The 24,055-nt window shown below is 37.8% G+C and overlaps 1 protein-coding gene across 6 annotated transcripts in view; it reads right to left on the bottom strand.

Moving 5' to 3' along the window:
• The window catches only part of STAU2 (staufen double-stranded RNA binding protein 2), a 170,721-nt gene that overhangs the window by 123,774 nt on the left and 22,892 nt on the right, over window positions 1-24,055 (bottom strand). For all 6 annotated transcript variants that reach the window (XM_057363938.1, XM_057363943.1, XM_057363941.1 and 3 more), the window contains exons 4-5: window positions 20,623-20,782; window positions 18,174-18,309 (exon numbers count right to left, since the gene is read on the bottom strand). In XM_057363938.1, the coding sequence (XP_057219921.1) occupies window positions 18,174-18,309; window positions 20,623-20,782 (296 nt within the window). The remainder of the gene's footprint in view (window positions 1-18,173; window positions 18,310-20,622; window positions 20,783-24,055) is intronic.

Consider the following 24,055-nt stretch of genomic DNA (forward strand, 5'->3'; position numbering starts at 1 on the left):
AAAAGTTTTCATGATTAGGGTGGTCAGGCATCAGAATAAGTTGCCCAGGGAGGTGRTGGAGTCACCATCCCTGRAGATGTTTAAGGGGCATTTGGATCTGGCACCGGATGATGTGGTTTAGTGATGTAGGGSTTACAGTGAYAGTGCTGTATTGATAGTTGGRATTGATGATCTTAWAGGTTTCTTCCAACCTTGATGATTGTACTTTATGATTCCTGAGCCAGGTAATAGACAGCCCTGCCAGAGGGGATGTGATACTGGATCTCTTGGTCACTGGTGCAAGCAAGCTACTCAGGGATATCAAGACTGGAGGCAGTCTGGGCTACAGTGATCATGCCTTGCTGGAGTTCCWGCTCTGAGGGATATGGGTCAGGCAGAGTAAAGGTAGGCCCTGAACCTTAGGAAAGCAAACTTTCAGCTCTTCAAGGAGATAGTCAATAGGGTCCTCTGGGAGACTGCCCTAAGGGACAAGAGAGCAGAACAGAGATCTGGTAGATCTTTAGTGAAGTCTTCCRTAGAGCACAAGAGCTAGCAATTCCCAGGAGCAAGAAACTGGGCAARGAAAACAAGAGATCAGTGTGGCTGAGTAGAGAACTGCTAGTCAAACTACAGGAAAAGCAGCAAATGCACAGGCACAGAAACAAGGACAGGAAACCTGGAAAGAATATAGAGATGGAATATGGTTGTGTAGGGATAGGGTGAGGACAGCCAAGGTGAAGCTGGAACTGAACCTGGCAAGGGATGTAAAGAATAACAGGGGCATCTACAGGTATCTCAACCAGAAAAGAAAGGTCAGAGAAGGGTGTTCCCCGGGAAAAACGCTGCCGGAAAACTGGTAACAACAGATGAGAAGAAGGCTCAGATGAGGTACTCAACAACTTTTTTTTTGCCACAGTCTTCAATGGCAACCTCCATCYCAGACCACCCAAGTCCCTCCTATTGTAAGTAAAGGTCATGTTCATGACCACTTGAGGAACCTGAATATAAACTGGGACCTGATGAGCTGCAACACAGAGTCCTTAGGGGAATTAGTGGATTTAGTTGCCAAGACACTCTCCACGATATTTCAAAAGTTATGGCAGTCAAATGATGTCCCACATGACTGATAAAAAGGGAAACATTGTACCTATCTTAGAAAAGGGTAGAAAGGAGGATGATGGGAACAACTGGTCTGTCAGCTTCACCTCTGTGCCTGGGAAGATCATGGAACAGATTCTCCTAGAAACTGTTCTAAGGCACAGGGAGGAAAGGRAGGTGATTTGGGACAGCCAGCAGGGCTTCAACCAAGGGCAAATCCTGCCTGACTAACCCAGTGGCTTTATACAATGGTGTGACAAGGGAAGGGCTACACATGTCATTTATCTGTATTTCTGTAGAACCTYYRACATGGTCCCCCACAACATCCTTCTCTCTAAACTRGAAARTGCTGGATYTGTTGAGTGGACTGTTTGATGGATAAGAAAGTGTTTGGATGGTTGCAGCCAGAATACAGCAGTTAGGGTCTCAGTCCTGATGGACATCAGTGACAAGCGGTGTCCCTCAGAGATCTGTGTTAGGACCAGTGTTATTTAACACCTACATTAGTAATACAGACAAAGGGATCAAGTGCACCCTCGGCAAATTTGCAGATGAAACCAAGCAGAGTGGGGAGGCTGTTACACCAGAGGGATAGGACGACATACAGAGGGACCTGGACAAGCTCCAGAAATGGGCCCATGGAAATCTCATGAGATTTAACAAGACCAAGTGAAAAGAAAGGCACTTGGTCAGGGCAACTCTTGGTATCAGCACAGCCTGGGGAATAAACAGATTGAGAGCGGCTCTGCCAAAAAGGATTTGGGGGTGCTGGTGGATGAGAGGCTGGATAGGAGTGGGGAATTCTTCACTGTGAGGGTGGCGAGGCACTGGAACAGGTTGCCTARGAATTTGTGGATGCCCATCCCTGAAAGTGTTCAAGGCCAGGTTGGATGGTGCTCTGAACAGCCTGGTCTAGTGAAAGGTGCTCCTGCCCATTGCAGGGAGTTGGAACAAGGTGATCTTTGAGGTCCCTTACAACCCAAACCATTCCATGATTCTATGATTAATTAGTCTGGCTTCCTTCTTCTAGATTACTTTCACATCCTCCAAAAACCTAAATATAAAGTGAGCAAAACACACACTGTATATCAGTTTTAGCCACAAACATCTCTTATTTGAAAGTTGACCTTCTCTCAGCTACACAGATGAGAATTAAAAAAAGAAAAATCATGTATAGTTGTCCCAGATTATTCTTCACTCCAAAGACGGTGTTAAATTATAAGTCAAATCTTTAAAAACTTGAAATTAATTTAATTAATTGTGAATGAATTCAGTATTTTTTCTCTATTTGATATTTGCAATGGTCAGTTATGAAACCAATTTTGACCTAGTTTTAGAAAATCCCTAAGCAAAAGAATGTTCAACTGACTATGTAAAAATTGTAAAGAACAACCATGTGATGGAAACATATTAACAGAAAGATATTSAAAAGCATCTGTTCATCTTTTTAAAAAAGTCAGAAAACATAAAAAAGATGCTTCCCATTTTAAGACACAGAAACCCCAAACCTCTATTTCAACTGCAGGAATGTAAGCAAATCCTGCATTAAGCAGTCAAGATCCATGAGTTGCAGGCAACTGCATAATGTAATCCTCTTTATCTGTTAAGGTCTATTAGAAAACAAATGAGATTACTTGCTTCTGCTGGGAGGATGATCTAGAAGCTGAGTTGATACTTAGGAATCTCCTAATGTTCAGCTTGGCTATAYTTATACATACATTATTTTGTTTTGTGTCAATACTATCCTGTAACTTACGGAGCTTATTTATATTTTTGTTGTTTACCYTCCAAGGTGAGCTTTCCCATTCCCTGTCAGCCTTTGCTTTGAAAGGGAATAAATTAAAGTATTTCAGAACTCTTCTGAAGAAGAGTAGTTCAGAAACTACCCTACTCTTCTGAAGAAGGTAGTTCAGAAACTACCCACTGTTTTGATAATCCTTCACAGCCCTTCCTCACACTTGCTCCTRTTCTTAAATACAAAAGCCAAGAATGGGAGACAATATACTATATGAAAGGCTAACAGTGTTCTGTATAATAGCAATATTTACCAGAAATATCTTGCTCACTGCATCTTAAAAACTACATCTGCCTCTCCACTAATTCAATCACACTAGTTCATATCAGTTTATCTTGCAGATATTTAATAATATAATATTTCTGTTCTGTGATTTCCAACTGAATAACTCTCAGGTGACAACAGTTAGTACTACTAGTGCCCATGTTATTAATCCTACATTTTAGACTGGAAAGTCTAGTCTCATTGCATTTCTAATATGTCAGTCCTGTCTATCACCCAAGTCTTCCTGCCTGTCTTGACCTTCCTGTGTATCAATRATGCCTTATACATCTCATGAACATTTTCCTACTTCTTGTGCAAACATCTTTAACAAAAATAACTTAAAAGTTTGATTCTAAAACTGGAAGAACTGTACTTAATAATCTTCCTCCTAGTTTGACTTTTAATACTGCTGATTATTTTTCTTTTCCTTTCCCACCCTGTATTCCTTACACAAATCCCCTTCTCCTTCAGTTTAATGACAACATTATCCTTATCTAATGCTATAAAATGCTTAACTGAATCCCACAAATACAAAATTCCCTTTACTCTCTTTACCTAAAGAGTTACATACAACATGTAATGTTAACACATTAGTCATACACAATCTACCTTTAGTATATACCTTTTTATACCTTTTTATCTGTCTTTATTTATACTTTCTTTTAAACTTTGCTCCGAATCTGGGAATTTTTCATGAAGCTCATGATTCCCTTTTCTATTTTTTTTCTTTTCCTGAGCTGGAGGCTATGTAGTTCTTTCAAGCAGTATGAGTAACTTAGTAAAAAAAAAATTGACTCATGTTTCCACAATCACAATATCGAAACATTCCTGAGTGAAAAACAAGAGGGAGGAGGATTCAGTTTAACATAACATTATCTAATGTGGAATCTTCCCAGCAGAATTTGTGATGACAAGACGATAATATTGCCACATCACTACTTCTCTGAATTTCAAGTTGCTCAATACAGACATTTGAYTGAAATAAATATTTCAATATTTACTCTTTGCATTTACCACTACTTTGTTTACCATTTATAGTAAATATTTACAACAAGAATTTAAAAAAAAAAACCTGTTGGTCATCACAAGTAATTAGAAGAAACCAACAAAAAGTTACAGACATTTTGAGTTAAGGACTTTGAACTGCCATGGAWTAAGCTGACCAGGAACAGAGGAAACATTCTGAACTAGCTATGTAGCATTAGTTTCAGAGATGCTCCCATGAACAGTAAACTCATGTCTCTGCTTCCACTTTTATTGCTCTCTCCTTCAATCTAAAACCTTGAAGTTAAGCTGAAGAACTTGTCAAAGTTCCAGAAGGGTCTCAAAGCCAGCCCAAACACCCTCTCTTAAAAACAAACTAGTGCAAGAGATGTGTAAGGGAAAAAAAAGGCTAAGAAGAAGTTAAAGGGAAAAACCCAGGGAAAAAATGAACATGAGAAGAACCTCCCAAAGTACTGTATATTGAAGACTAATGTAGAAAAAAAAAACAAGTGAAAAACAACAAACAGAATCAAGAAGAGAACAGAAAGTAAAATGCTATGTGCCTCTGAAGAGGAATTTTTACCTATCAACTGAATATCTAAATAATGAAAATGGTCAACAAAACTTCAACTTATTCTTGACTGTAAAAAGAGCATCAATAATATAGGAACATAGCACGAATACTGCCTCCAGTTTAATACACTGGAAAATGTCAAGTGGACAATGCTGAAATGGAAATGAGGGCTGGGGACAGGAAAAGATAATATGAGGAAAAACAAAAGGCTCTTTTCTGTGACACAAAACCAAGTACAATAAGAATAAAAGGGAAGAACATAATGAAGCTGTGATGTACACGGTATACTTAGAGGTTAAAGCAGACATCCAGAAGACAAACATCTCAAACTCTTATCTACTTTAGCTCATAAAATTTCCCATGAACTGTATTACTCACTAATCTTTACAAGCATGCAGAGTGGTTACTGAGAATCCTGTCCAAATAGCCATTACCGTAAAAGAATATAAACAATGCTGCATATCTGACTACATAAGAAACTCATGTCAAAAAAACAAAAAAAAACAAACCAAAAAACCAATCATGTCACTTACCAGCCTAGACACTAAGTAAATGAAAGAATAAAGTACCTCACTTCTTTCATTTTATCATATATTTATATTGTTAATATAATTCTAATAGAAGTGCTACTAACAAAATCATCTCATGGCTAGGACTTCATAGGAATTAACTGACCTGAAAAACCACAGAGGAAGAAGGCCCAAAAAAGTTCCCAGAGTGATCGTTACCRTTCAAATTAACTGAAATTCAAATAATTAGTTTGTGTACTTGTCTACATTCTTCTCCCACTTTGAGGAATGTAAACATACAGGCATTRAATTATATTATCATGAGTAAGAAATTTAGCTTTAAAAAATTGGCAATTAAAGCATTGAAAGTAAGAAAAAGCTGAAAAATCACACTTAATTCTGACCTAATAAGCCACCCCTCAGCAGGATGAGTGCAGTTAATTGAGGATGCACACTCCCCTACCTTGCTACTTATCAGGTCTGCAACCTCTAAAAAAGGCCATGCATGGCCAGCTAAAGCTTCTACCCAGAAATCTCATCTGTGCAATCAGACTCRCAAAGAAAAGAAATGTGAGAGAGAGACTTGGCCAATTGCAAAGGGAGAGCATTTTATGTTGCCCTGCACATCATATCAAGATGCTGGCAAAAAGGTGGATGGCCTTAAGAAGGAAGCTTTAGATACACCTGGAAGGGGAAAGGAAGGTGTCTGTTTATCAGCCATAAAGAAGTTTGTAAAGGGTCAAAAAATCAGAAACCAAAAAATGAGTGGTGAAGCCTTTYGGTGCTTTGATTCCTTTCTACTTAAAAGCATAAAAAGAGCAGATTTCCTAGGGAAGCAGACATTGTTTAATATTYTTTCTCAACCTTTAATGGGCATAATAGATTTACACCAATGACTGACAAGTAAATGGGAATTCATTGCTAATAAAAATGCATAAGTGATGCAATGATACTAGAGTAGTGGTCACCAATGCACAGTGACTTATCTCAGTTGATCCAGTGAATAAAATTTAGTACTAAATATAAACAAAAGATTTCAGATTACATTAGATCCATACACTAAGATACAAGATTGCAGACTTTCTTAAAGGTAGGAAATGTAAGCAATGTTTGTAAGATGGGTGGAATTGTATTCTAGAAAACAGGGACTCAGAAAAAGTCTTGAAGAATGGAGATATCAAGGACTGTTAAAATGGAATCATAGAATTATTTAGGTTGGAAAAGAYCGCTAAGAAAATTGACTCCAACTATTAACGCAGCATTGGCAAGTCCACCACTAAACCATGTCCCTAAGTGCCATGTCTATGTGTCTATTAAATACCTCTTGCAGTGAAGCACTTCCTGGACAGCCTGTTCTATTGCTTGACAACCCTTTTGTAAAGAAATTCTTCCTAAYATGGGAAATAGTTATTATGATCCTTGACTTAGTAAACAAGGTCAACATACAGATTAAGATTACCCTCACTGAAGTGAACCAAAGCTCTGCTGCTGACATACAACTCCTTAAGAATCTTCATTTCTATTTCCCTGACACTAGYGTGAAATTTGAATCCAAATTAATAAGGTAATTAGAATCCTTATTCTCCGCTGTCACAGAACAGAACCTCAAAGCTAAGAGTTTTGGATTGGTTTTTGTCAAGCGGTGACTTCTCTTTTACTAAGAACACTGAGGGGTACCCATTTTACTAAGAACACTGAGGGGTACCCCATTGTGATAAAACACACAATCCAAACACATTATGGTGCCAAAGTACCTGATAAGTACCTGTGAATGCAGCTATCTTTTCTGTGACAATAAAAACCAACTTAAACTGGCATTCTTCTTTAAAATATTTTACAAAGACAAATAAATCTTTACAAGATTCTGTGAATTAGCATTGCAGAAGAGATGTTAACTGCACTTTCTTTCACAGAACACAAGCACCCACCAAAATTAATATTACAGACATGATGTGAAGAAACTATAATACAGTGGCTACTAGTGAAAAGTTCTGCATTGAGACTGCATATAGTCTATTATGAAAGAATCTAGAAAAACTTTCTTCAGAATATTTAATACTTTCTCATTCTGTGGCAAAACTTTCAGTTCAAAAGTGACAGAGTTCTAAGGATAGGGTACAGTTCTAGTCAGATCTTACAGAGTTATAAGCTGTTAAAAAAWTAGCCACTAACCTTCTTTTTGCTTTCTTCCCTCAGGAAAACTATGGTGACCTCTCAAAGTAAAGTTTGAGCTCTAACAGCAGTWCACCTCTGTCATTACCAAAACAAGCAGGCAAAGGAAAGAGAACATATTTGCTGGTAACCAATATWCAGGTTCTGGACACAGCAGAAAGGCCATAACACGAAAGGAGGCCACACAGGCTTGTTTCCATTGAACCCACTATCTCACAGGTGTCCCAACTGAAATACCCTTAGTTGAGCAGAACTGCAGGAAAAATATAAGGGTGAATCAAAAGCTAACTGTGTGGAAAGAACAAAACACACCCAAAATACTCCTGCTCCTGGAGGAGCATTCTGAATCAGTGCTTGTTTTTATATATAACAACAAGACTAATCTTTTGTCCATATCCTGAAAGTAAAGCTGGCTGTGYTAAAAGCAGGGCTAGAGAAACAACACCCAGTGAGTTGCAAAGCCAACAGACTGAAGTGATTCACAAGGTGCTCGGGCAGACTGCTGGCTCTGAAAATCTGTGGATCAGAAGGTTTACTGGAAGTCTCTCAAGCGGAAGGGCAGGGTTGAAAGACAATAGGAAATCAAAGATAAGGATTGTATTACATCTCTTTATGTTTTCAACCTCTGTGAGAACACAAAAAATCACATCTGAAAYCTGGAGAGACACATCTGGAGCCAGATGTACTTCCTGAGCAGAGAAAGATCTGAGGAAGTTAAAAACCTGAAGAACGCTGTCCACTGAAGAAGCTTCAGGAGAAACAGTCAAAACAGGAGCCAAGGACCACAAACAGCAAGTCCTCTTAGCAGATAAAGCAAGAAAGCAAGTGGTCTGGGAAAGTCACTATATCCTAAAAGAAAATTAATAAAAATATTAATTAAGAAAAGACTGAAGCATTAGGGCTTAGAAGCTCCTCTACAAATAAGAGGTCATTGACAAAGCTACTTGAGCAAAGATACGCTGGAATAGTGTAAATGTCGCGCCTGATCCATCACATTTAGGCATGAAGAGTGGTGAAGTATCTAGATGCTCTACATTTAAGGCTAAAATGATTTTAATGATACCAGTGCATTGACTTGGAGAATGAAGAGACACTGTACTTGAAATACTACCCTCAATGCTTGCTCTCTAGTCTGTCAGCTTGATTTTASCCTACATAACATTATTTTAACACCTGTCAATGTAATATTGTAGAGTATCTATTTTATTGATCCCTGATAGGTTAAATGTACCCACTAATGCAGTGGATGGTAGTGACAGGATGCACTTGTCAGAAATAGGCACATTGTGCCAGGACACATTACCCAACACCATTTAGTGTGCATTGTACGAATTCATGACAACAGAGTGAGGGGACTACAGAAAAACCAATCTTGAACAGAATTTTGTGGAATCTATAGATTCCATAGCAAAATCTGGGTTTTCCGATCCCAGATACTCTATGTATTTTTAAGATTTAAAACTTTGTAGAAATTAAACATATGCTGTCAAAAAATTTACTGCAGGAATAAATATCCTCTGCTATTTAAGGAATCTTATTTTGTTTTAAGCCAACCATACTAACCACTATTGTCTAAACTGATAGCTACTGGCAATGGCAAAGCTCATCACCTGCAAGCTCCCTTGCCACYGTTCTTTTGGGAAAACTATCTTAAGTCAAACAGATGTTTCTGCTGTTTTAAACCAACAGGAAATGGACTGACTTTCTCCCTTTTCCTTTCCTAGAAACAGATACTAGCAAAGAAAAATCTTAGCACAGCTGTACTCAACACTTTTCTTACAACAATACGTCTGTGTGGGAGGCAGGCAGCTAGTGGGAACAAACAGGGCACGGGAAGGGAAACGTAGCACAAAGAAGACAAACAAAAAGAATTAATTTAAAAGTCTGTAACTGGATTATTACACCATAATGCCAGTACACTAGCAGGGGAAATAAAAGGGTGATGTACAAGACTTTGCTTTAAGATATGATCTGAATCCTGTCTCAACTGGTAATGTACACAACTGAATCAAGTATCAGCTGGCAAGCTCAGTCCCTGCCAAGCAAATAGATGTTCAAATCATCAGAAAGCTTCATTAGTAAGAACAGACTGCAGGTTTAGTGGCCAAGTTGCAGACTTATCTTTAAGGAAATAYCTTTAGGTCAGGCCTGAAGAATGAATTAATATGACGAAATGAAGAACTCATGCTTTGTGAAGATAAAATAAACATTTAATTGTCACTGCTGACAAACTGGCACCTTTTACTTACACTAGATTTACATAAAAAAAAGAAAATTGCCATTGAAGCTACTGCATTACAACCTCAATTATCATAGGAGAAGAAAACTTGTAGAAAATGATGAGACAAAGCCTTGCAGAAAACCTGRTTTTAATTGATTTATGCTGGAATTATGACTTTTCAGAGTTATGAAAAGCTTCAGAATAGAAAAAAAAGCAACTTTTTTTGACCGTGTTTTTGCTGAGAAATTCTTGCACAAATTCATGCTGCCATCTAATGGTCTAAATCAGCTATTTCCAGATGAACAATTAAATTGCTAATCTGAAAAATCACTTGCATTACTCTTTGGACTATTCTTTATTTCCCTAAATTTTAATTCTTTGAAATCAATATTTCTTGTTCAGAATGAAATAATAGCATATTTAAGAAGATATAACCTATTCCAACCAAATTCTTAATTTCTGTTTCCAAGTAGTTTTTATCATTTCTCCCAAGTTTTGGGGTTTTTTTTCCCAAACTACTGGAAGGAGTGCAAGGAATACAGAAAGGAGTTTTTGCAAAGTCAGACAGTAAACATTTTTATCATCACACCTCTCAATCCTTAAAATGCAAATTTTAAGGACAGAATTTTGTAATACTGACTAGAAATGCAGGCAAAGCTCCTCTGACTCTTCCTGGCCTTTTTAGAGGAAGAATGTTGTACCCTATGCCTAAAGTTTGAAGCTGACAACTGTAGCAAAGTAAAAATCCCAGCACCCCACATTGCTCCCCCACAAACCAGGGGCTTGYTCTGCTATAATCAGTTCAACACAACAGGCTCCAGAACTGAGGGTTCACTTCACTTGGGGAGCATGGGCACTGGTCTCCACAGCCAAACAGCCTCTTGCAGACAAACACTACTTTACTCAATCAAAAGCATTTCCGTAGTTGCATGCCTCTCTCCTCAAAACTGCTGTTACACAGATAGGTCCCTAAAGAGTTTGTTCTTTTAATACTTTTCTCTCCATCTTCTCTCTGGGGACAGATTTTTGTCGTTTTTCAGTCCTTCCACTATGACAGTCAAATGACTCCCACTATAGCACTCATAAAATTATTGCCAATCAACATTCTTAGGATTATTTCTCAGAGCAGGATTCAGCTCTAGATTCAGATGCCTAAATTTWGGTATTTAGTTAATGTGTAGAAACGAAGTCGCTATAAAAGGGGAGCTCTGGAGAGATCCATACAAAACATAGACAGCCTAGTTTAAGGCAAACAAACAGCATTCCCGAGCAGTGATTGTTCTGACTAATCCACCCACAGATTGTAAAGGGGGACTGAGTTTCTAATGCCCAGGCAGAGACTATTTGAAAGGCATCTGAGCTTGGATCCAAATCCCACCAGCACTTTAAAGAACTGCACTGAGCTGCCTAAACACAAATATACAGTACAACTTGAGATGCAGTCATGTACCTAAAACATCCACATGATGTGACACAGGACTGATCCATGAAACAGACAATTTTCTCCTAAACAGCTGGAGTCCTAGTGGATTATATGAAATGGCATGATAACTGAACATYGCCTTTAGGGATTGCTTCGATTGACTAAACTTCGCTACACAGGACCATTTAAAATGCTCCAGGGTATCCTGCCTGACCTTCAGCTGCCACTCTAGCAAAGGTCACCTCTAGGACTTCTGCCAAATCCACTGGTCCCATGTGGATGTCTCACACACCCTACAATGTCTCAAGTGGCACTAGAGGCCTATGTTTAGGCAACTTAGTGTCCCACATCTGCCGCAGTATATATGCTTGGGAAAAAAATCTGCTTYACACACAGCTGTGCACCAAATCCTCCTCTGTTGCAGCAAGCCCCAACATAAAGCCTCAATAACAGGAATTCAGCAACAGATATTAGGCTAATCACGTGCCTAGAAAAACATAAAGACTCCATGGAGTAATCTGAATTTTGCATTTTCCAGGCTGCTGGCTGATCTAATCAATATGAGATCGAAGACTTTCAGATCCAACAACCCTTTATATTACGCACTGGAATATTAGTGCCTCAAACGGACGAGGCTCTCCATGCTGAGAGCAGTCTTCTGCTAGAAGGTAAACATGGTGCTCAAGAAGCGCAGAAGAATATCTAAAGGTCAGGAAAATTTCAGACTTCATTCTCTTTCTGTAAATTAGATAACTGGCTGTATAACTGTAGGTGTCATTTTGGAGATGGYAGTATCAACAGATTTTTACATTGTCTCCTGCATTGAAACGCACATATTTCAAACTTTGGCTTCTACAGCTGTTCCTCTGGCTAGATTTTCCATTCCACCCCCCCTCCCCCCCATAGGACTACGCAACTTTTGTGAAACAAATGAAATTGGGTGAGGATTTAGATTGCATTACTAAGCACTCATGTCAAGTAACACTTCCCTCAAATCTTTTCCCTTTGATGCACATATTAAATCTTTAAGTCAGCATTCATAGAAGAAACAAACTTTTCGTTTTATTCCATTCTTTCACCACACAATCTTTTATTAATATGACTTAACAATTTCAGTAATTTATCCAATAATCACACAGTCTATTCTCTCTTTGATCAYTAGATTGGATAACATGTTAGTCCACTATGAAGCCAGCAGCTGCAGATGTAGTTGGCCAAAGACCAGCCCTCAAACTTTCTTTTATTATCCCTCATTTTTAAAGTGCTTGTTCAGTATTTAGGCACTGGTCCATAGGGCTGATATACATCACTTCAGCAGCAAAGGAGTCTAAGCAAACAGTTCCATGCAGCAAYTGAGTCCGCAGCAGGGGAGCAGGCTACCCAGCAGCTAGAACTACATGCCCAGRTAGGGTGATGCCCTGTGCTTTGTGGCCAGGAAGTGTAGCTGGCTCCACAAGAGGCAACAATAYGTTGCTGCTTTACTCTTCTGAGTTTGGTCTTGCAAATGGCACTGTAAAAAAGCATTTATTAACATTAAAGAAAAATGTGCTCAGAATGGCACAGCTATGAAAAAACAGAAGAGCAACGGTTTGTGCACTCCCCCATGCCCAAAGTAGAAAGGGGATAGCCTTCTCCCTGGTAATACAATGTACATGYAGGAAGAAGTAACCATGCACACGATTAAGATGAAGGCTCAGTGCAGCAGAAAATGCCCAAGTGCACAGAAGCTGTAGTTTATCCTAGGGACACCACCACTTTGCRTGACATGCTTGCAGAGCTATCACACCATCCAAATTCCTTAAAACCAAGCAAGAAACTGCTTTAATTACTTTATTTCCGTTCTTTAGCTTGTCATTGTTTTGTATTCCCTTTGTTCCTATATTTCACAAGTGTTTTTAATTTTGAAACCTTTTTTTTTTTTTATATAGATTTCTCAAGCTCTCTAGATTGTGGTGAGACACATATTAAGGMATTTTATATATTAAGAAAACAACTTCTGAATTTTCCCAAAATATAAGGGTTGGGCTTGGATTAATACTACTTTTCAAACTAAAASATCAAAAGCTGCTGTTCAGTTTTTAGTGGTTTTATTTCTTGGCTGAAAACTCTTAGTTTAGGWAAGTCTGTAAGATATAATTTGTTCTGTCACTTACAGACATTCTATAATTGAAAGTCCTGCAGGACAATTAAACCAGGAATTACTCTCTTCAATTCTAACTGAAGAAAAAGTAAAACAAACMAGCATTCAATGGCAACAAGGCAAATTGGAAATCTTGTAGTCAGAATTGATAGTTTATTTTATTGTTTAACTGCTCTAATTTAAACAGCCATGTTTTTAATTCTTTTCTACACAGTTTAAGCCAGCTGCATTTAAGCCAGAGATGCGAGGGAGTACGGGTTCTAGCATTGGCTGCAGATATGAGAGTATGCACATGTTTTGTCCTCAGCTCTGCCAATACTTCTCAAACCTGACCCGCCGTCTCAAGGCTTGGCCTGTGCTGAGTAGCGTGCCAGTTCTCCCGAGTCGTGCCAAATCCTGTGCTGACAAACACGCAAGCTACACCAGTTAGCAACCCAGGCCCGAAAACATCAGCACTTCCTTCCCCAGAGTCAGCCTGTAAAACTCCTAGATAAAAGAAGCCAYAAAAAATGCCATGTTCATCCTTTTTAGCTTTTCTGTAACATATGGTATTTGAACTGAAAGGTCTTYGTGAGTCTTTGTTGCAAAATTGCTTGGAACTGCAACCCGTGAGCCTTTAAATCAGTAGTACACAACTCGTACATTTTGAGTGACAAAAGAGTATTTTCCTCTGTTATAATCTCTGYTAGGAATAAAGAAACATTTGTTAAAAAAGAAGTTGTCTAATATGGCTGGATTCAGGGCTGACAACTCTTTTAAAAGCTCTGTCTTATCAGAGGCCATCAAACTTTCTTTTATCAAACTTGTATGGATTTAACTTCAATAAAGAAAATCCACAGAGAATTCAAAGTTCTTATCAACACTGTAAAATGAACTGCAGCATACAGACACCCAAACTACCAGAGACTAAAGCTGGTAACTTCACACGATTCAGCTCAGCATCACACAGACTTTATCAGCCTGCCATGATATGCAGTGTGGCAATGACCCAGTGCTGTTAACAAGTTAACCAGTACTGCATTCACTATCTTGAGTGAAGAGCCAGGATGAAAACACCCATACCTCATYCAGTTCTGAGCTGGACTGTATTTTATCTACTTAGCTAACCTAAGAGGGGAGCTGACTTGCCCTGCACTTCCTAATTTAGCACAGAAAGAGACTTRCAAGGACAGAGTCTTGCTCTTCGTCATGCTGAGTTTTGCATGCACAAAGCTCTATAAGCAGCCAGTATCCAACACTTGCTCTGTTGCAGCACTATCAGCACTGTAAGCAACAGGTAACTAGAACATGTACTGACAAAAAACACAGAATGACTACGGCAAAGTGTTACAGCRAACACTTGCTGCATTGTAGAGAACACCTATGGAAGGATGCGCATTTGGACATCTCACACTTGCCTTCCATGCCGGTCACTGGGAAAACCTTTCCCTTTTCCTGTCTTCCTCTCCCTTGTTTGCCTTCCTTTTTTTTCCATGAAAGTAGCTATCACCTTCGGTAYAAATTTACACCACCATCTGCAGACCTTGCAAATGGATGTTTGCACCTTACATGTAAACCTGCTTCAACATCCTCTGTGCAACACACTGTGCCCTTATGAATATGCTCCACTGCATGTGACAGTTCACCCTTCACACACTTAAATCAGCCTAAGTTGCCTTTACATTCCAAAYACACACTGCTTTTCTCTGAAGGAGAGCTGAAGGCACAAGCTCTTGTGTGACCAGAAAAGAAGGTGTCTAAGTACAGTTGTAAGCTGAGGAGTAATTTCTCCTTTCTTCTCCCCACAAAAATTGATTCATTTCCGAGCAGCTCAACTTCCAATGCTGGAGCCAGGAAACATTCAGGGACACAAAGGCTGGGGACAAGTGAAGGAGAAGGAATCACTGCCACTTTGACATAAATCATCTTAGCCTGACATGGAATCTAGCCGTCAACTTTGCATACAAATTGCAGCTCTCCGATCACATTTCCATGAGATACTGAAAAGAATCTTTTGTGCTACCTGAAACACTACACTCAACTGGTGTAAAGATATGCCCTGGAATGAACTTAATACTCTATTTTTTCCTCAAGCCATTAGTCTTGCCAGAATCAAAGTTTCCCTAATGCAATCTCCTAATCCTAATTTGTATCTTCACCTACTTGAAAAGCATATTTTTTAGATAGAGATCAGTAAAGGGAAGTCAGACATAGTGTAAAAGACAAAGCTCTCAACTTACTTAACATATTTTGTATCTGTTTCTCTAACAGAAAATAATCTACAGTCAGAAACTAATGAAAAAAAAAATATTTCTTGCAGCATTAACAATCTATATGGTCTGCATTTATTTGGGAACTTCAGCAATACTTCTACTACCCAATTTCCAAAAATCAGCAAACTAATGCTAAATACAACATGGCAGTAGAAGAAAATAAATGTAATACATTATACCACAGGAACATAATACAGCGCTGCATCATATGCTTCATATTTCAAACTTCACTGGCTATTGTAACAGAGCCAGAATCTGTGTCCAGACTTGCCTGTGGTGAGGGTGAGCAGGAGGTGCAGAGTGATCCTGACTGGAAAAGGTGCAGGATCCTGCCCATCACAGTCAGTGCCCCACACTGCAGCCAGGCTGGGCTGCACAGGCTGTGCCGAGCTGCAGGGCCCATGCCCAGCACAGCTCACAGGATGGGACTGTGCTACTCAAATCCCTGCCACAGTACAGACTTGAGGCAAGAGATGGGTCCCTGGGCAGCTCGTCCCTCAGTACCACCTGTGTGGCACTGCCTTTATCTGACAGCACAGCAGGAAGTTCTCCCATAACCATCACTCCTGACAGGATTGTCTCCTTGTAAGAAAATGCTGCAAGAGTGTGAATGATCAAGAGGGGTTAATCTCTGCTGTGGCTGTGGTCTGCGTGGTGTGGTGCCCATGAGAGAAGTCTTGCTCGATGCCATTCGGGGCTAATGGTATCCCAAGGTATGGAAGATGATCTGCAATATTCTTACACTGGTAGCTTTAATAAACAGCATTTAAATGATGTCTTACAAAGACATCATTTCCGCCTTTCTTACAGTGATTATAAAGGGCCAACACTTCCCAATGCAAAACAAGGCAACGAACAATTATTTCCAACACAGCAATCTGTCAACAGTACTATATAGATGATTCTTCTGTTTCCTCTTTGCTCTGGCACTCCTCTGCATATGTGGTGTATGTACAGTAGGTATGTGTTTATGCAGGTAGACAACTTATGTCTAGTTATTTACTAGTTAGTTTTAGTTATTATTCAATTTACTAGCCACACTATTACTGGCTATTCTGCATGGACAATTGCACTCAAATAAGCACAATGAAACAAGAAAGCATAGATTCTAGCCTTCTATCCCACCCAGCCTGCTTGTTTTGTGATCAGAAAAACCAAATGCCCTTCGCTACCTGATGCACCCAKAAAATAAAAAAAATCATGTATCATTGTATCCTAGCACGGAAACACAGCTCTCATGAAAGGAAGTTTCCAAAGAAGCAAATCTGTAGATTGAACTAGACATAATAATCATTTTCTATGACAAGAYATAAAATATTTAATAAAATATTGAGTGTTTTGAGGTTCTACTTCCACAAACACCTTTCCACAATTAAGTTCAAATTCCAGAATTCTACATTTTATGCCTTTAACTAGTTTTCATCTTTTCCAGTATAGTGTTATATTTGCTAGTAAACTGATATAAAAGCAATTTTAAAAAATGAAGGATTTCTATATATTAAAAAATTCATTTCAAGCACCATAATTAGCTTTTCAAACCATGGTGTATGAAACCAGAGACCCCGGTCAGCAGTATAACACAACTGATACAAAAATCAGGCACTGTTCCATAGAGTAATTAAAGGCTTTCTTCCTGGTTATTTTGGGTGGTTTTGCCTTCTATAGTTTTAGGTATTGTTGCTATAAAAAAACACAACCCACCAAASAAATAAATAAACAAACAAACAAAACCACAACAATAAAAACMACCTCAGAATGAAGTGTTAAAACCCTACACTTACCAAGTTATCATGATTTATAAGTCTGGGGAAAAGTAAAATAGAATTAAATCAATTGAAATATTTTCTTTAGACAATTCTGAAATATTGTGCTTTTCTAAACTCCTTAATSTTTCAACATTGACATAAATTAAATTTCTAATAAAGAGTAATTTTGAACCAAAATGCTYGTTCAAAGTTCATAAACTCACTCTTTTTGATAATTAGGAGACGCATAAAAATGACCATGAAATCCRTCAAGCAAAGCTTTGTAAGGAAGGTAACATTTTTCACTGACAAAACATGATTAGAACTTTCTGACCAGTTTTGTTTTGTTTTCTTCTCATATTACAGATTATATTTGGTCTCACTTTTGGAGCTTCAAAAGACCTAATCTAATACTGTTCCTCTGTGGATAAACAAGTAAAAATGGGAAAAAAAAACCTATCTCATAGAAAGAAGTTCTTCAGATTACAAATTGACATAGCTCTGAATATAGGCTCCTAAAGTATAAAATAAAGGATTTTTCCTAACCAAACCAAGAAACTGACATAGATGTCCAAGAAGAATGGTTACAAAAACAGAAACCTGAGAACAGTTTCAAGCCAATTTTCAAAATGCAGTCCTTTAAATTTTATATCTAATTTCTAAGAAAAGAGTGCTTCATTTTTGATGACACAGATTCTAATCACATGACACAACAGCAAAGAAAAGCAAAACCTCTCTCTGAAGTTAGTGCTCTGCCTCATCACAACCATCACTGTATACTGTGTTTTTTAATGCACACTAAAAAATTACAAGCAGTTGGTTTTACACATCTTTATTCCTTGTGACATGCTTACGGTACCTGCCTCTTTTAGGAGGTAATTTTGCATGTTTCTAAATAAGACTGCCGACTCTTCTTAGCAAAAACTTTAGTTTTCTTTTTACTCTGAAATAATCTAGAAAATTCATGAATATTTAGAACAATAAGGATAAAAAAAATAAAACAGAAAGAGTACAAACCTCTGATTGTACATGCCCCGGAAATTGTAATTTGCTCTGTAATTGGGAATTGGCTTTGGGTCTAACGGCCTGTAGATGGCAGGCTCTCCTCTTTTCATCGCCAGACCATTCAGCTCCACAGTTGGTGTTATACTGCCTGCGGAAAACAAACAGTGCTAAGTGTGGTGCTTAAACCAGAAATACTGAAAAATACACAASCAGGACTGAGCTGCAAAGAAAGAGCTACACCACTTTTTTTTTTTATTCTTGAATTAAAAAGATGCAACTAAAAAGACATTTCAGTTTCTTTAAAAGATGGGAATATAGATGTCAATTTAATCACAAGCAACGAAAAAGAACATCTAAAAATCTTGGAGAATACTATGCAGTTTCAGTGGATTAATTTTCACAAATGAATGAGAAAGTGWGTGCAATAATCAAGCTGGCTATACGTCTTTCCCAAGTACTTATAATACGTTATGACACTTTCTGAAACAACTATAAATTGAATATTGTCTTTCTGCTGAATACCATTAAATAAAACCACRAATAGAGCAAAGGGACATTGAAACAAGCATGAAGTAATAGGCATTACTGCCTATTCTTTACTACTGTTGTAAGGAATCTTACARCAAGCAAGAAAAAATGTTTCATTTGCAAGACTTGAAAACTTGACACTACATCTCAGAACTAATGGTCTCAAAGGAATGATCTAACAGACTGAACATACAGCTGCGAGAAATCAGTGCAACTACAGCCATCTGCTGGTGACAACGCAAAAATAGAAGGCAGCCAGTACTTGCCCASTTGCATGGTTTCAAAAATACCAAATAAGCTATATCAAATTTCTTTCTTCTTGTTTTTTAGATAGAAAGTACAGCTACAGTAATCCTCACCTGCACTGTCATAAGAAAATCCTAAATGAGCCAAATGTGCATTCCAATAAAAAGGAGTTAATATATTCTGAAAATATTTTTGTGAGAGATTCAAGTAAATTTCCCCTTAAAATACCGATGAATAATTTCCCAGTCTGCCATTGAGGCTTTATATGCCAAAYGAAGAAAATGCTTATGCAACCCTTACTCAAAAACTTAACAACAATTCTTATATTTTCCAGAGCAACACATTACTCTGAATTCAACCTTTTCATAGGAGTACAAAATGTCATTTTGATAAGATACCTCTGCATATACAATGCACCTTTCTTGGACCAAAATTACAGCATTAAGTGATACAATTTTTTTAAAATTCTCTTAAAGCCTACTTCTCTTGTAATCRTTTTTCCCTCTAAGAACATGCCCAAAGCCAAAAAAAACTCTAAAAACTCAGTAATACTCTGCAATGTCAAGAATCAAACTCAGGAACCCTTTTCATAGAGGTCTGAGCTTCCTGCTTTTTAAGCAGTCAAAGTCACAGTGACTGTGAAGAAAACAGGACAAAACGAGTGTCCTGGGTCTGGAGAAGCAACATACTCCCCAAAGGAACAGGAGAACAMTACCACACTGCTCTCAAACAATCCTTCATGGCTAATGTTCAGGATTATACTCACAAGTTCTAAAGGAAATTTACTCCTGTTTTTCTCTTTCCAACAGAGAGAAGATTAACTGCAAAAGTGCTTCATTTTAAGAAAGTGGCTGAAGAATACATTTTTAAAAGAGGGGAAAGGGCATATGGAAAATAAAAGGGAAAAAGGGAAAATAGGAAAGAGGCAAACCAGAAAGGATTATTAAAAAATAAAAAAAAAAGAGAAAATATTCTCACCACTTGATTCCCTTTACATTAGTATGAAATTAAGTTATGATTTTTTTTATTTCATTGATCAAGACAGAACAGATCACTAAGCACATGCATGAGATGTGTACCTTAGAAGGTTTTGCATGCACTGAGGGCCACTTGTGGATAACAACACCAAATGAAGAATGCAAGACATCAGGATATATATTTTTTTTATTATTCAAGCAAGTTTCTAAAGTTTCTAAAGCCACCCRAAAGCTTTTTGAAAGCACAGGTTGCTCTGAAGGTTGCCTCAGCATGCAGGAAATTACCTGTCAAAGTTCTCATGCCAAATCCCAGCCTTTTATTTACAACAGAGATGCAATTTCACAGGATTGGACTGGGTAAAATTTCCAATTCCATTGAAATATTAGTTAAAATAACTCTTTGGAAAATGTGTTTTAGTTAATTCAGACCAGTTTTCTTCTGTCTGCTTACTGTTGATCACAATCAATCATTTTGTACACATCTGAGCACTAACTAAAGGGAATATATTCCCTTACAGTTCAACCATTTTAGGTATGTGCATTTAAAATTTTTCTGTGAAAGCTCTCAAGAGATTCTGCATTATCCAATTATACTATAGCTATATTGATTTTCATCTTAAAAATTTAAGTATCTTGTTAAAATTACTTATTTAGTGTTATAACATCCCAAAACTTCCACAGGATCTATGACAGAGAGGAAAATGCCATACCTGGATTATTGTTGACATTGTTTTTGGGTGGTCTAGGCGTTGGTTTGGGAAGGGTAGTTTCATTCAATGCTTTGCTAGCAGCAGCATGTTGGGCCTTTTTAATACTGCTTCCTTCAGCTTCCCATGTCTGTTCCCCAAGAGTCAGCTGCACTGTGAACATCTTCAAAAACAAAGAACAGGTAAACACTGGCAAGATTATCACTGTGGATAAGAACAATCTGTATAAAAGCTTCCAGRGCTGAAGAGAAACCATGCTCTCCTTTCATTGTATTCAACTCCCAGATAATGCATCTGATTCTTCCAGATACCAGTGAGACCTTATCAGTGCGCAACATTTGGACTTTCAAATGACAAAGTAAAATAGTGTAATGTGAAACTCTATTATCAAAGAACAGAATAATATTTAAACCAAGTAAGAATAACATCAAACTGATCCTCTGCCCTTGGAAGACTATTTACAGGTCAGCTAAGAACAAATTTCTTCCTATAGCTGAATGGGTTTAGTCACTTTGCTTGCAGAAAACAAGTACTAAGCATGTTACTGAGAAAAATAAGTAATTTTGTAATAATTATGAATTAATAGAAATRGCTACACACTTCTCAAGGCAGCAGAGAGTTTGGGCCAGATAGTTTTAACCAGTAAATAAATTTCGCACACCCCCAGATTTCTAAAAATAATGCCTTTTGTTAGGCAGAGTCACAATTCAAATATGTTCRAAAAGATACAGTAAGAAAGAAAAGAAATAATCTTTTTTACTGAAACTGCAGTTCTTAGTGTAAAATCTATAGTGAGGATAGGAACTGTAAACATCCAGCCTTCAGAGATGGACYAGCTGATAAAAACCATGTATTTCAAAATCTGTGACAGAGGGCTATTTCAAGTAGTATCAATGCTGTGCAAATTGCTGTGCAGATAAAACTCTATGCATGCTTAAGATATTAGACAGACTATCTTCTATATGATTCATGAATGCTCCGTTTAAATTTGAGCATCTGAGAACAAGAGGAGAAAGGCTAAGAACTCGAAGTATTTGCCATATAAATTCCCTAGATAACAGGCAGGACTTAATAGTCAGATACACACAGCAACTAAGATTCACCCACCTCAGAAAACAGACTTGAGGCCACAGAAAAAAAAATCTATATATTAGTATGAGCAGTATATAAAGTAAAACTTTCATTTTAACAGCTTTATAAWTTTTTTAATGACTTAAAACTTGCTAGATCCAGGACCAGGTTTTTAGAGATGAACATGGTGGGCAGCCTTCAAATCTGCCTTTACATATACATTCATTTAGCATGCACTTGCAAACGAGCATTTGAACACGAGTATCTATGTGCCTCCCAACTTAGCCCTATACACATGCACACAGTGCATTCAAACTGAATGCTATAAATACATACTTGTGTCTTAATTACAGCCTTGAGTTTTGGCCTACTGCAATTTTCAGAAGCGCAGTGCAAGTCCCTGTATCGCAGCTCCTATCACCATGTTGTTTTTCCACAGCAGTCACAACAATTTCTTCATGGAAGAAAGAGACAAATAGTCTCTTAATTTTACACTCTGCCAAACCCTACCCCTACCTGAAAGCTAATCTGGGTATYAGAGCTAAATACCTATAATTATATAAATTACTCAAACATACATTCTTATTACTAAAGGAGCTGAAATCTGATTTCTTGGTCTGGAGTTTATATATTTTATATTTTACAAGAAAGTATCAGTGTAGCATTTTTATAAGAGGAGAAAAACCTTGAATTTAAATGAAAATATTATTAATAGTGGCTACTTATCTAACTCTAAGTGCTTAGAGCAATAAAAAGGAATTCAGGATGATGAAGGGCTTGCTCAGTAAACTTCTGCCAGTCAGAGCTCCTTCTCATTTAACAATCTGCCAAACAAWCTCCTGCAAAAACTCACATAGCAGTAGGTTTACTCCTTTATTAAAGGAATAAAACTGCCTAAATTTGGAGCAGCCAATGGAACATTCAAGTCCTGGAATATCAGAGCTAACAGTTCTGCTGTTGACTGAGAGACATTTATTACCTGAGAAAATTTCTATTCCTTACACCCAACATAATTTACCTGATGTCCAGAGAGCAGAAATGTAAAGGCCACCATGCTTGTGCTTGTTTTCACTTTGTTGTGTTTGTAAGGCCAGTCTCTCTAAGCTCTGACAACTCTTTACTCCTCACTTCTTCTGTGTAAAACCTTCTCTCCTCCTTCCCAGCTTTTGAAGTGCTACATCCCTTACCCCTTTCCCTCTTCTCTGTACCACCATCCACTTTCTTTTGCCACTGTTCCTTTTAAATTTGTGTCCTGAAATGACACTGACATAAAAGGACAGAAGACATGATCAATCTGACTAATGTACTCGAAAACGTCATTTTTGCTAATAAAGACTTCCTGATTTCTCTTATGATGAAGAATCCACCTGGAGGGCAGCCTCCTAGAAACCCTGACTACACTGTCAGGAAGAGCCACATCTCTCCCAACTGCACTGCTTCTAGTTTCCCATTTCACCCCAATTGTCAAAGCTTATTTTCCAGAGACAACTAGAAAAAAGGGTATAAAAATGTACTAGCATTTGTGGTCTYGAGACAGACAGCTATCTCGTAGAGCACGTCTGAAAATTGTGAAAACCACAGTGGTCAGGAACAGACTATTTGGAGAAGCAAAGCAGTGTAAGCTCCTTAAATGGCAAAGAGCAACAGCAACGCTACATCCTTCAGGTCATGATTCCCAGCATAAACTAAGGTCTGTTTCACACATTCTGTCAGGTATATCATCATATTACTAAAAAGACATTATACTAAATTTATAAAGTCACAATAATAAATTTTAWTTTTTTACTTTTCATAGGTCAAAACCTGCATAATTGTATTAATATCACCCTTATTATTCATCCATTTTTCTTTTGTTTACCTAACTGCACAGATCAAAATTAGACTTAATATCCTTCTCAGTCTACAGAGCACATAACTATTGTTTTTATCATTATGAGCGTAACTAAAATAATGAGGTAAATTGAAAGAATGAAAAATTAAGAAATTCATTGAAAATCTGGCTTTTAGAAGCGCAGGTAATGCACTTAAATCACTTCAATGATATTTAAGTTCCTTTAAAAGTAATAACAAACRTATCATAGAATTATTAAAGTTGGAAAAGACCTCTAAGATCATCAAGTCCAAACTTTGACCAAACACCACCACACCATATGAACCATAGCACTAAGTGCTATGTCCAGACATTCCTTGAAAACTTCCAGGGATGGCTATTCCACCATGGACTTCCCTGAGCAGTCCATTCCACCCTCTCTGTCAAACACTTTTTCATACATTGATGTACATTATGAACCTCCCCTGGACCAGCTTGAGGTTATATGCTCTTGTGCTGTTGCTAGTTGCTTGAGAGGAGCCCCCCCCTCCCCCC

The sequence above is a fragment of the Malurus melanocephalus genome, unplaced genomic scaffold (genome assembly GCF_030028575.1).
Source record: "Malurus melanocephalus ecotype Western Australia unplaced genomic scaffold, MMel_1.1 scaffold_32, whole genome shotgun sequence".
NCBI classification, from domain to species: Eukaryota; Metazoa; Chordata; class Aves; order Passeriformes; family Maluridae; genus Malurus; species Malurus melanocephalus.